Below are 13,233 nucleotides of genomic sequence, written 5' to 3' on the forward strand. Positions count from 1 at the left end.
CTTCACGCAGTTAACTAGCTACGGTGCCCTCAAGGCAGAGACCCTCTGCGTATTGCCTCTTCTTGCACCCTCAGACGGGGTGCCCCCCTCAGACATGAGCTGAAGCCCCCAAGCAGCCTCCGTTGGCATAGTCACCCTGTCCCAGTGCTGTCCCTGAGGGTGGGGGGTTGGAGGAAGTGGAGATGTGGTTGTTTTCAGCTTGGTGGCTCACTTGTCCCAGCCCTCTTGCTTGACACAGGCTCGGAGGGCTGATCTGGCCTGGAACCGTTATTAGCGTGGGTGAGAGTAGCTGCCCTTGCCCTTAGCTTCCCTGGGACCTGACTGGCCGGGGGTGTGGATGCCATGCCTGGGCTCTCGTCTTGTTGGTTGTTCCCTGGCACTCCTGTTCATCCCGCACATCCTCAGCTGCCTTCTCTCTCCTCCCTCCTCCAATAGCTGGAGGTGGCTGGGGGGCCCTCTGGGACCAGCAGGTGCCTAAGGGAGTTAGGGGTTTTGTCGCTAGTTAGGGCCCTCTGGGCATCCTGCCTCTGCCAGGGTCTGATGATGAAGGGGCTGCAAGTGGCCTGGGGGTAGAGGAAGGGGGCTGACGGCAGAGGCTCCCCATGAGGTGAGGGAGAGGTGGGGGTCTGAGGCCAGGCTGAGAGGGCCTTAATAAACCGCCTCTTACCAATCTGAGTGCTGTATATGCAGAGAGTAGGGGCAGGGCAGGGCAAGGAGTTCACCTCTACAACCCTGGGGATGTTTGAGACGCCCATGTGCGTTATGTGGTTATGTGTGTACCTGTCTCTAAGCTCAGTTCTGCATGTGTATTGATGCTTCTGAATGTACTCACGTGTGCTTATGCTATTAATTCATTAACATGCTACTGTTACTGTTCTAAGATACAACAGGGAACAAAAATCCAGGCTTTCCTGAGCTTACTTAGGGTGGGGGTGGGGAGACAGTGGCATGGATCTAGTCATTATCCACCCTAGGGGGTTGGATGTTTTGGAAGAGAGGCTCACAGGGTACCCAGGTCCTGTAAAGCGCATCTTTGTGTTTTGCATGCACAAGTTCGTGGGTCTACCTGCATGTGTCCGTGCACGCCCAGTCTGTGTGTCTATGCACAGCTGCATCAGTCCATGCACAGGTGCATTGCATCCTGGGCTTGCCCATATGTGCCTGCAAGGCATTGTGGGTCAGGGCCCAGCCTGGCGCCCCCTACAGAGGCCTGTGCCTACCTTCCCCGGAGGCCCAGGACTCTCATGCAGGGCCCTTCCCTGCAGCTGGAGCAGGCTGTGCGGCTGGAGCCTGGGGAGCTGGAAACACAGGAGCCCAGGGGGCTGGCCCGGCAGAGCGTGGAGCTGCGGAGGCAGCTGCAGGAGGAGCAGGCCTCCTACCGGCGCAAGCTGCAGGCCTACCAGGAGGGCCAGCAGCGGCAGGCCCAGCTTGTGCAGCGGCTGCAAGCCAAGGTCAGGGCCTCCCAATCCCGCTCCTACCCACCCGTGTGCTCACTTCGCCCTGCCCCCACACCCTCAGGGTAACCAGTCACTCTCCGCCCATCCCCCAGATTCTCCAGTACAAGAAGAAGTGCTCTGAAATGGAACAGCAGCTGCTGGAAAGATCCACAGAGCTGGAGCAGCAGCGGCTGAGGGTGGGTGCCAGGGTGGGGCAGGGCAGACCCTTCCCTCCATGCTCCCAGCCTGATGCCCCACTTCTCCCACCCAGGACACAGAGCACAGCCAAGGCCTGGAGAGCGCTCTCATCCGCCTGGAGGAGGAACAGCAGAGGTGGGGCGCAGCAGCAAGGGGGCGTGGCTGGCAGGGTGGGCCTCTGTCCTCTCCTGCCAGGCACCCACCGGTCCCTTTCCCCCTCACCCAGAAGCGCCAGCCTGGTCCAGGTGAACACTATGCTCCGAGAGCAGCTGGACCAGGCGAACTCGGCCAATCAGGCTCTGAGCGAGGACATCCGCAAGGTGACCAGCGACTGGACTCGCAGCCGTGAGGAGCTGGAGCAGCGGGAGGCAGCGTGGAGGCGTGAGGGAGAGGTGGGCCCAGGGGTTGGAGAAGGGATGCCAGTGGGGCCCCACGGGTCCAGCCTGACCTGAGGGGAAGGGCCTTTGTAGAGTGGTGGGGACTCAGAGGTCACCAGGAGAGGGAGCGGGAGGGCCCTGCTGGCCAGATGAGCCCTTTAGAAGAGGTACATAGTTGTCATGATAATAGCTGGCTTTGGAGTCTCCGTAGTGGTTCTGCAGTAATGAACCCGACTAGTATCCATGAGGATGCAGGTTCGATCCCTGGCCTTGCTCAGTGGGTTAGGGATCTGGTGTTGCTCTGAGCTATGGTGTAGGCCAAAGACATGGCTGGGATCCTGTGTTGCTGTGGCTGTGGTGTAGGCCGGCAGCTGTAGCTCTGATTTGACCCCTAGCCTGGGAACTTACACATGCCTTGGGTGCAAAAAATAATAACAGCTGGCTTTGCTTAGCACATGCTACGTGTGAGGCATATGTTTTCTCCTCTTTTCCTCACGATAACCATGCCTGATAGGTACCATCCTCCTCCTCCTCCTCCTAAAGAGAGGTTAAGTTAGCCTGTCTGGTCACGCAGCTGGCAGCTAAGACACAATCCTAGGTCCCTGGCACTTCTGCCCTTCCTGGCCGCTTCTTGCGTCTGGTGGAGGCTTTGGAATCCACCTCCCTGTGCCAGCGGGAGGCTTGGGGGGTGGTGAGTGGACAGCTCGGAGCCAGCCCACAGGAGGATCTGCTCCCCAGGCCACGGTGCCTCTGAGATGCTCAGAGCTGGGGGAGGAAGTGGGCCAGTCCTCACGCCAGCTCCTCACTCAGCCCCTCTACCCTCCAGTCTTTCAACGCCTACTTCAGCCACGAGCACAGCCGCCTGCTCGTCCTCTGGAGGCAGGTTGTGGGGGTCCGACGGCTGGTCAGCGAGGCGAAGATGTCCACCGAGAGGTGAGGCCTAGCTGGTGGAGGGGGTGGCCTGGGGAGACGTGGCAGCAGCTGGGAGACAACCCCACTTTTCAAGTTGAATTCAATTCAACTCCATTAAACTTGGGGCCAGGGCAACATACCTATTGTGTGCCAGGCCCTACGGAGGTGCAGAGGCAGCTAGTATTAACTACTCTCGGAGTTCCTGTCGTGGTGCAGCGGAAACAAATACAACTAGGAAGCATGAGGATGCGGGTTCGATCCCTGGCCCCGCTCAGTGGGTTAAGGATCCAGCGTTGTTGAGAGCTGTGGTGTAGGTCAACGACGTGGCTTGGATCCCGAGTTGCTGTGGCTCTGGCGTAGGCCAGCGGCAACAGCTCCGATTGGACCCCTAGCCTGGGAACCTCCATATGCTGCAGGTGCAGCCCTAAAAAGACAAAAATAAATAAATAAATAAATAAAAATAACTCTCACCAAGATCTTGGCAGTTGCTTAGTATTTACCAAATTGACCATTTATGACTAAATGACCAAAACTAAAGACATTTACTATTTTTTTGGCCACACCTACAACAGGTAGACGTTTCCTGGCCAGGGACTGAACCCATGCCATAGCAGCGACCCCAGTCACTGCAGTGACAATGCCAGATCCTTAACCTCCTGCACCACAAGGGAATGCCTAGTATTTATTAAATTGACTGCTTACTAGCCATTACTAATAAAACATAGAGGTTTACTAGGTGTTTACTCTAAGCTAGGCTCTCCGTACATTTTATTTCATCTCATCCACGGCATCCTTGTGAGGTGGGAATTGTAATAATCCCCATTTTACAGATGAGGATACTGAAAATCAGAGAGGCAGTGACTTTCCCAGGATCACACAGCAGTAAGTAGCCAGGTCAGGATTTGCAGCTCCTGCTTTTTTTTTTTGTCTTTTGTCCTTTTAGGGCTGCATCCGCAGCGTATGGAGGTTCCCAGGCTAGAGGTCCAATCGGAGCTGTAGCCTCCGGCCTATACCAGAGCCACAGCAACTCGGGATCCGAGCCACGTCTGCAGCCTACACCATAGCTCATGGCAATGCCGGATCCTTAACCCACTGAGCGAGGCCAGGGATCGAACCTGAAACCTCGTGATTCCTAGTCGGATTCATTTCCCCTGAGCCATGATGGGAACTCCCTGCAGCTCCTGCTTTTAATCTGCTGGAATATTCAGCTTCTGCTACTAAGGACCTTGGAACCTCTCATGATGGAAAAAGATAGATCCCCCAAATTCTAGACTGAGGAATGGTCAGTGACATGAAGGTGGAACAAAAAGGATGTTCCAGGTGCTCAGAGGGATGGAAGAGCTGGGGTGGTCAGAAAAAATGCTTCAGAGAAGACGTGGAATTTGCACTGACCCCATGGGATGGGTAGGGTTTGTTTTTTAATTTGTTTTTTATTAGGGTATGGTTGATTTACAGTGGGTTTTTTGTTTGTTTGGTTTTGTCTTTTCTAGGGCTGCACCTGAAGCATATGGAGGTTCCCAGGCTAGGGGTCCAATTGGAGCTGTAGCTACCGGCCTACACCACAGCCACAGCAACTCGGGATCTGAGCCGAGTCTTCGACCTACACCATAGCTCTCGGCAACGCTGGATCCTTAACCCACTGAGCGGGGCCAGGGATAGAACCTACAACCTCATCGTTCCTGGTCGGCTTCCTTAACCAGCTGCGCCACGACGGGAATTCCTGATTTACAGTGTTGACTCAACCCCTGCTGTATAGCACAGTGACCCAATCACATGTATATATACATTCTTTTTGTGGTATTATCTTCCATCATGGTCTGTCCCAAGAGACTGGATATGGTTCCCTGTGCTGTACAGTAGGACCTCATTGCTCATCCATTCTAAGTGAAGAGTTTGCATATACTACCTCCAAACTCCCCATCTATCCCACTTCTTCCCTGTCCCCCTTGGCAACCACAGCCTGTTCTCCATGTTTGTGAGTCTGTTTCTGTTCTGTAGATAGGCTCATCTGTGCCACATTTAAGATTTCATGTATAAGTGATATCATATGGCATTTGTCTTTCTCTTTCTAACTTCACTTTTTTTTTTTTTGTCTTTTGTCTTTTGGTTGTTGTTGTTGCTATTTCTTGGGCCGCTCCGGCAGCATATGGAGGTTCCCAGGCTAGGGGTTGAATTGGATCTGTAGCCACCAGCCTACACCAGAGCCACAGCAACGCGGGATCCGAGCCGCGTCTGCAACCTACACCACAGCTCACGGCAACGCCGGATCGTTAACCCACTGAGCAAGGGCAGGGACCGAACCCGCAACTTCATGGTTCCTAGTCGGATTCGTTAACCACTGCGCCACGACGGGAACTCCTCTTTCTAACTTCTCTTAATGTGAAAATCTCCAGGGAGTTTCCTTCATGGCTTAGTGGTTAACGAACCCAACTAAGAACCATGAGGATATGGGTTTGATTGCTGGCCTTGCTCAGTGGGTTAAGGATCCGGTGTTGCTGTGAGCTGTGGTGTAGGTCAAAGACATGGCTCGGTTCCCACGTTGTTGTGGCTCTTGTGTAAGCCAGAAGATGTAGCTCTGATTCAACCCCTAGACTGGCGACTTCCACATGCCACAGGTACAGCCCTTTAAAAAAAAAAAAAAGAAAGGAGTTCCTGTCATGGCGCAGTGGTTAACGAATCCAACTAGGAACCATGAGGTTGCGGGTTCGGTCCCTGCCCTTGCTCAGTGGGTTAACGATCTGGCATTGCCATGAGCTGCGGTGTAGGTCACAGACGCGGCTTGGATCCCGAGTTGCTGTGGCTCTGGCATAGGCTGGTGGCTACAGCTCCGATTCGACCCCTAGCCTGGGAACCTCCATGTGCCTCGGGAGCGGCCCAAGAAATAGCAAAAAGACACCAAAAAAACAAACAAACAAACAAAAAACTCCAACTGCATCCATGTTGCTGCAAATAGCATTATTTTGTTCTTTTTTAATGGCCAAGTAGTATTCCATTGTGTATATGTTCCACATCTTCTTAATCCATTCATCTGTCGAAGAACATTTAATTCAATCTGTTTCCACGTCTTGGCCATTGTGAATAGTGCTGCAATATTTAGTTTTCCGAGGAACCTCCATACTGTTCCCCATTGTGGATGTACCAATGCAGACGAGGGGACCTCCAATGTCCTGTTTTGTTTTGACAAGACCTCCACATAAGGTCTGCCATCTAGGAGGCTCCCTTTCTGTGCATTGGCAGCCCTTGACATTCAATGTCAAGGTCCAGAGGTTGCAAAATCATGATTGTCTCATTCTGTCACTTCTTCCTCATGTATTAACTGGAATTCTTCTATAATAAGGCACTTCCTCTTCTTACCATCAGATACCCAGTGGTACAGTTCATTCAAGAAAAGGGGAGGTGTTAACCTATTTATTATATTTAAAATACTTTATTTTTAATTAGCAATTAAAATTTTTAACATTTTGCTTTTGAATAACTCACTTATTCATAAGCTTCAAATTCCAAAATTGTGTACTGTGGAAATTCTCCCTCCCACCTCTGGCTCAGACACTCCAGCTCATTTGATATAAGCAACTACAGCGAATGACAAACATCCCCCCTTCCCTGCCGCATCCAGGCCTGCGGGGCAACAGGAGATCCTGAAAGAGGGACAGCGAGGTATAACAAAACACACAAGACTCTTATTACTTTTTTTTTTTTGGTCTTTTTGCCTTTTCTAGGGCCGCACCCACGGCTTATGGAGGTTCCCAGGCTAGGGGTCGAATCGGAGCTGTAGCTGATGGCCTACGCCAGAGCCACAGCAACGCAGGATCCAAGCTGCATCTGCAGCTTACACCACAGCTCACAGCAATGCCAGATCCTTAACCCACTGAGCTAGGTCAGGGATCGAACCCACAACCTCATGATTCCTAGTCGGATTCGTTAACCACTGAGCCACGACAGGAACTCCAAGATTCTTACAATTAGAAAGCAGGACCAGGAGGCACTCTGTTCCAAAGAACAAAGGCACCTAGGCCTTAGCCCACGTGACTTTTATTAAGGAAGGTGACTGATGTAGGTTAGCGAGCAGGAACAGGCATAGGTAATGACAAAGCTACCTCTTAGTGAATAAGAGAGGAAACCAGTAGCCAGGCAATTACTGGTGCGTACCTCCAGGGTGTAGTGTAGCAGCTTATAGAATAGTGTGGTTAATGCATAGCTGCCTTATCTTGTCTTTGAAGGAGACCCTCTACTTGAGTCACCTGCAGAGTTCAGCAGTTCAGTGGTCTCTAGCAACTCCCCTCGCTTTTTTTTTTTTTAACTAGGGCTGTACCTGTGGCATATGGAAGTTCCTAGGCTAGGGGTCAAATCAGATGCCAGCCTCCTCCACAGCCACAGCAACGCAGGATTGAAGCTGCATCTGTGACCTACGCTGGAGCTCACGGCAATGCCGGATCCTTAACCCACTGAGCAAGGCCAAGGATCAAACCTGTGTCCTCGCAGACACTCTGTCGGGTTCTAAACCTACTACGCCCACGATGGGAACTCCTCCCCTTGCTTTTTTTAATATACTCTTGGTAGAACTTCATCTTCAGTCTTTTTTTGGCAGCACCCAAGGCATGTAGAAGTTCCTGGGCCAGGGATCGGACTCAAGCCATAGCAGCAACAACGCCAAATCCGTAACCGCTAGGCCACCAGGGAGCTCTTTTTAGTTCTTGAAGATGCTTTCTTCACTGAATAGGCATAACTGGGAGGTGGCCCCATGTTGAACTCTGAAGAGTCTCCTCGTTTGTTTTCCTCAGCTCCAGAGCATTCCATCAAATGCATGTGTCGTGACTTATTAATAGCAGTTCCCTTTTGACAGACATGTAGTATTTCTTTTTCTTTCTTCCTTTCTTTTTTCTTTTTTTTTTGTCTCTTTAGGGCCACACCTGTGGCATATGGAAGTTCCAAGGCTAGGGGTCCAACTGGAGCTGTAGCCTCCAGCCTATACCAGAGCCAGAGCAACACGGGACCCAAGCCACATCTGCGACCTACACCACAGCTCACAGCAATGCCAGATCCTCTACCCACTGAGTGAGGCCAGGGATCGAACCCATGTCCTCATGGATGCTAATTGGGTTTGTTAACCGCTGAGCCACGAAGGGAACTCTAATATTTGTTATATGTATTTCTTACATGAGCAGTGCTGCAGTGGATCAGCTTATATGCAGGTCATTTCCCCTGTGTTGGGGCACATCTGGAGGATAAAGTCTAAACAGTGGTGTTGGTGGCTCATAGAGCCTGTCCCTTTATAATTTTCTGAGCTCTTCCTGATTGCCCTCTGTGTGGTTACACTCACCTTCCCGCCAGCAGAGGAAGGGGAGAGCCTGACCTGCCCTGTGCATTATGTGACTTTTCCCTCCAGTCTTAGAGTGGCAAATAGCATCCCACTGTCGTTTTAATGTACACTTGGGGGCCTGCCCCCACCCCAACCCCATCCTGCTTTCTCTCTACCAGGGACCTGCTGCAGCTGGGAGGGGAGCTGGCCCGGACCTCACGAGCCATCCAGGAGGCGGGCCTGGGGCTGAGCGCGGGCCTGAGGCTGGCTGAGAGCCGGGCAGAGGCGGCCCAGGAGAAGCAGGCCTTGCTGCAGGCCCAGTTGGAGGAGCAGCTGCGGGACAGGGTGCTCCAGGAGAAGGACCTGGCCCAGCTGCAGGTGCAGAGCAACCTGGACAAGGCCGACCTCAGTGCCCGGTGGGTGCCTGGTAGGCACCATGTGTGGCAGGGCTCCCCGCAGAGTGTGTGCTTGGAGATGTGGGGAGGAGGGGGTATCTGTTTCCTGGTGATGGGCCCTTCCCCTGCGGGAGCTCAGAAAACAGGCAGATGAAGGTTCACGCCCTGCTCCTGAGACCTGGCCAAGTCCTAGAGTGTTTTCCCATGAAATAAAGTGGGTGGTCACCTCATTCTCTCTTTCTTTCTCTCTCTCTTTTTTTTTTTGTCTTTTTAGGGCTGCACCCACAGCGTCTGGAAGTTCCCAGGCTAGGAGTGGAGTCAGAGTTGCAGCTGCCGGCCTATGCCACAGGCACAGCATCGCCAGATCTGTGACCTACACCACAGCTCACGGCAACGCTGCATCCTTAACCCACTGAGCAGGGCCTGGGATCAAACTCACATCCTCATGGATACTAGCTGGGTTCCTTATGGCTGAGCCACAGTGGGAACTCCCTCAGTCTCATCTAGAGATGAGAGGTCTGAGGCCCAGAAAGGAGAGTGACTTGCTCCAAGTCACCCAGCAAGGGAGGTGAATCTTAGGGTCACTGCCTCAGGTTTGGAAAGCATGAAGGACACAGAGCAGGTGGATTTGAGGAGAAGCTGGGTGGGTCTCCTGTTCACCTGTGTTGCTTCCCCACCTCCAGAGTGACAGAGCTGGCCCTGACAGTGGAACGCCTTCAGAACCAGAATCTGGAGAAGGATCGGCTCAACAAGGCCCTCACCGAGAAGCTTGAAGCCCTGGTGAGAGGCAGGGTGGGACAGGGGCACTGATCAGATCCATGGATACAGGTTGAGGGCTGGACTGCTCGGGCCACCCCTGAGCATTCCACTGAGACTCATAAATTGAGCACCTAGTGTGTGCCAGCCCTAGTGGTGACACTCTCACCTCCTTTATCCCATTTCATTCTCTCGGCACTTCTGTAGCATGACCCCCACTATACGTGTGAGGAACTTGAGGCTCTTGGGAAAATGCTTGTGCAGAGTCGCAAAGCCAATAAGCTGGGGAGTCAGGACTTGAATTCATGCCTCTGCTGTCCTAGCTCAGGGCTTTCTTTTGGAACTCAGCTGCCTCCCCACCAGGACGCCCCTCAAGGATGCTGTTTGGGCAGGTCATCCTTCTGTGTGGGGCCCAGCCTGGGTTTTATGTACAGCTGTCCTCCAAGAGGCTGTGTAAGCTGAGGCAGGACACTGCACTTCTCTGGACCTAGTCTGTTCAGTGGGGTACTGGGGCTGCTGTGGGGTCCACCAGGCTGCTGGCCTCTGGGCACGGCCTTCTGCGCCACCCAATTGGTGGTGGTCTAGGGAGGGAGACAAAAGCGGGGTTTTCGACTAGGGCAGAGACACTAACCACTCTTTCTTTTGTCTCCCCATCACCACTCCAGGAATCCCTGAGGCTCCAGGAGCAGGCGGCCCTGGAGACAGAGGATGGAGAGGGACTGCAGCAGACCCTGAGGGACCTGGCACAGGTTTGAGATGGAGCCAGGAGAGGCCACAGGGGTGGGAGCCCTGGGCACGGGGAGGCCAGACAGTGCTGGACCACCACGCCCCCTGGTGGCCTTGAGCTGAACTGCACGTGATTGGGAAGCCAGGAGATCCAGGCTGATACCCCTGCTAGCTCAGCCGAAACTCTGCCCCCTGGGGGAGCCCCGGGGGTTTGAGAGGAGAGGCGCCGCATGTTCCCCGCCCCTCCGTGAGAAGCGCCGAATCACGTCTTCCCAATAAATGGGAGACCTGGTGGCTGGGGTCTGTGAGCTAGGGGTGGTGGGAACAGCTAGACTTCCTATAGGAAGGGAGCTTAGAAGGTGCTGCAGAGTTTGGGATAAAGCTGGACGTGGTGGCCCCACTCCCTCCTGGGCTTCTCTACCCAACTAACCCTGCGGCTCCCTTTTCCTGCCTCCCTATCCCATCCGCAGGCCGTCCTCTCGGACATGGAGAGCGGTGTCCAGTTAAGTGGCTCTGAGCGTACAGCGGACACATCTGACGGCAGCCTGCGGGGGCTCTCGGGGGCCCGAACCCCATCCCCACCGAGGCGCTCCTCGCCGGGCCGCGGCCGCTCCCCACGCCGAGGCCCGTCCCCTGCCTGCTCCGACTCCTCCACGCTAGCCCTGATCCACTCTGCTCTGCACAAGCGCCAGCTGCAGGTCCAGGTAGGAAGGGGCCAGAGCATCCTGGGGCGAAGCTAGAGTCCAGGGGAAGGGACTTGGGCAACCTGGGGGCGGGGCAAAGGCCTTAGGGGAGGAGTCTGAGATTCGGGAGTAGAGCCAGAATCCTGAGAAAGGGCGATTGCATCAGGACCCGTGGAGGTGACTGAGAGCTGTGTTTTGGAATCTTGTAGGGGGAGGAACTTGAGCAGCTGAGGGTGGAGCCTGGGGTGGGGTTAGAGTCCTGGTGTAGAAAGGGAAAGGAGGTTCCTCTCACCCACAGGGCCAGACCCTGGGGAAAGGCCTGGGAGGAGGGGTCTGCCTAGGATGAGAAGAGTTTGGGAACTAGGGGCCTTCAAAACCAGGGTGTAGGAGTTTCTGTTGTAGCACAGCGGAAATGAATACAGCTAGGATCCGTGAGGATGCGGGTTTGATCCCTGGCCTCACTCAGTGGGTCAGGGATCTGGTGTTGCCCTGAGCTTTGATGTAGGTCACAGACCTAGCTTGGATCCCACATTGCTGTGGCTGTGGTGTAGGCTGGCAGCTGCAGCTCTGATTTGACCCCGAGAGCCTGGGAACTTCTGTATGCAAGGGGTATGGCCCTAAACAGACAAAAAAGACAAAAAACCAAAACCCCCAGGAAGTAAAGGAGAGGAGCCAGGGAGCTGTGGGGGCATCTGAAGTGGGGAGAGGAAGGAGCATGCCTGGTGTTTTGGCTTCCTGGGCACCTAGACTAGAGTTGCTGAGGGCCCCAAGGAGCTGGAGGCTCAGAGTCCTCACAGAGGTCTCAGAAGGGTGGTGAGGGCCCAGTGAAGGCAAGTGGAAGCCTAGTCTGGGGACAGCTCCACACTCCTGCCCCAGACCTGCACCCAGGCCTGGGCCTCAGAGTAGGCTGGGGAACACCCTGCAGAGAGGGAGGGGGGCTCCCCTAGACTCTGTGATTCCTGTGCTGCAGGACATGCGTGGGCGCTACGAGGCCAGCCAGGACCTCCTGAGCACCCTGCGGAAGCAGCTTAGTGACAGCGAGGGGGAGCGCCGTGCCCTTGAGGAACAGCTGCAGCGTCTGCGGGACAAGACCGACGGGGCCACACAGGCCCAGGAGGATGCTCAGCGTGAGGCCCAGCGCCTACGCAGTGCCGTCGACCTCCTGAGCAGGTCAGGGGTGGGGGACCCAAAGCATAAATCAGCGTCTGGGCCTAACGCCAGCCCCAGCCTATGAGCAAGTGAATTTGCACTGACAGGGTCATGATGAGCCATGTGTGTCTGTTCAAATTTAAATTAATTAAACATTTACAAAAATAAAAATACTGGGAGTTCCCGTTGTGGCTTAGCAGGTTAAGAATCAGAGTAGTATCCATGAGGATGCAGGTTGGATCCCTGACCTCGCTCAGTGGGTTAAGGATCTGGCGTTGCCATAAGCTGCAGCTCGGATCTGGCGTTGCTATGGCCGGCAGCTGCAGCTCCGATTCAACCTGTAGCCTGGGAACTTCCATATGCCTCGAGAGTGGCCCTAAAAGGAAAAAAAAAAGGTAAAAGTCAGCCCCTCAGTTGCATTAGCCACATTCCAAGGGCTCAGTAGCACATTAACATATAAAACTAAAATATTTAAGACAATAAAACATTTCCATCATCTCCAAGAGTTCTTTTGGGCAGTGGTATTCTAGATTCTGTTTTTGGAGATTTTGGAGTCAAGAAATTGTCCATGACCTGCCTGATTGTTTTTGATTTGCACCCTATTAATGCACTGGCATTGCTTCCCATTGTGTTTCCTGGCAGTCAGTTTACAAACATTTCCTGTATACCTACAATGTGCCAGGCTCATTGCCAAGTGCTTCACGTGTCTATCTCAGTTAGTCTTCCCAGCAAATCATGCAGTTCACAACTCTTACTGCCCCAAGGTTGTTCAAGGTCACATAGTGATGTGGCTGGTAGTAGAAATTAGAATTCAAGTTCAAGTTCATGTTTTTTGTTGTTGTTGTTTTTTTTTTTTTTTTTTTTTTGGTCTTTTTGCCTTTCCTAGGGCTGCCCCTGCGGCATATGGAGGTTCCCAGGCTAGGGGTCTAATCGGAGTTTTTGCTGCTGGCCTACGCCAGAGCCACAGCAACGCAGAATCCGAGCTGCGTCTGCAATCTATACCACAGCTTACGGCAATGCTGGATCCTTAACCCACTGAGCAAGGCCAGGGATCGAACCTGCAACCTCATGGTTCCTAGTCAGTTTCGTTAACCACTTCGCCATGATGGGAACTCCAGAATTCAAGTTCATCTGATAGCAAACCCCATGCTTCCCATGCCTTGGAAGAAGGGCTTTTTATATAGCTGTGTTCCCAGCAAACACCTCATTTTGCATTCTACGATTTTTCTTAATGTCATGCTGTGTGTTTTCCCACCTACTGCCAGCCTTCATTTCTGGTATATTTCCAGGTTGTCACTTTGA

General features: G+C 53.4%; 1 protein-coding gene across 1 annotated transcript in view; it reads left to right on the forward strand.

Annotated features, from left to right (window-relative positions):
- CROCC (ciliary rootlet coiled-coil, rootletin) overlaps nucleotides 1–13,233 on the forward strand; it is a 47,748-nt gene that overhangs the window by 4,876 nt on the left and 29,639 nt on the right. The window contains 10 exon segments of the mRNA XM_003127643.4: nucleotides 1,266–1,451; nucleotides 1,550–1,633; nucleotides 1,708–1,769; nucleotides 1,861–2,026; nucleotides 2,838–2,944; nucleotides 8,402–8,638; nucleotides 9,301–9,397; nucleotides 10,039–10,122; nucleotides 10,570–10,803; nucleotides 11,753–11,952. Of these exon segments, the coding sequence (XP_003127691.2) occupies nucleotides 1,266–1,451; nucleotides 1,550–1,633; nucleotides 1,708–1,769; nucleotides 1,861–2,026; nucleotides 2,838–2,944; nucleotides 8,402–8,638; nucleotides 9,301–9,397; nucleotides 10,039–10,122; nucleotides 10,570–10,803; nucleotides 11,753–11,952 (1,457 nt within the window).

Source organism: Sus scrofa, chromosome 6 (assembly GCF_000003025.6).
Source record: "Sus scrofa isolate TJ Tabasco breed Duroc chromosome 6, Sscrofa11.1, whole genome shotgun sequence".
Taxonomy (NCBI): Eukaryota; Metazoa; Chordata; class Mammalia; order Artiodactyla; family Suidae; genus Sus; species Sus scrofa.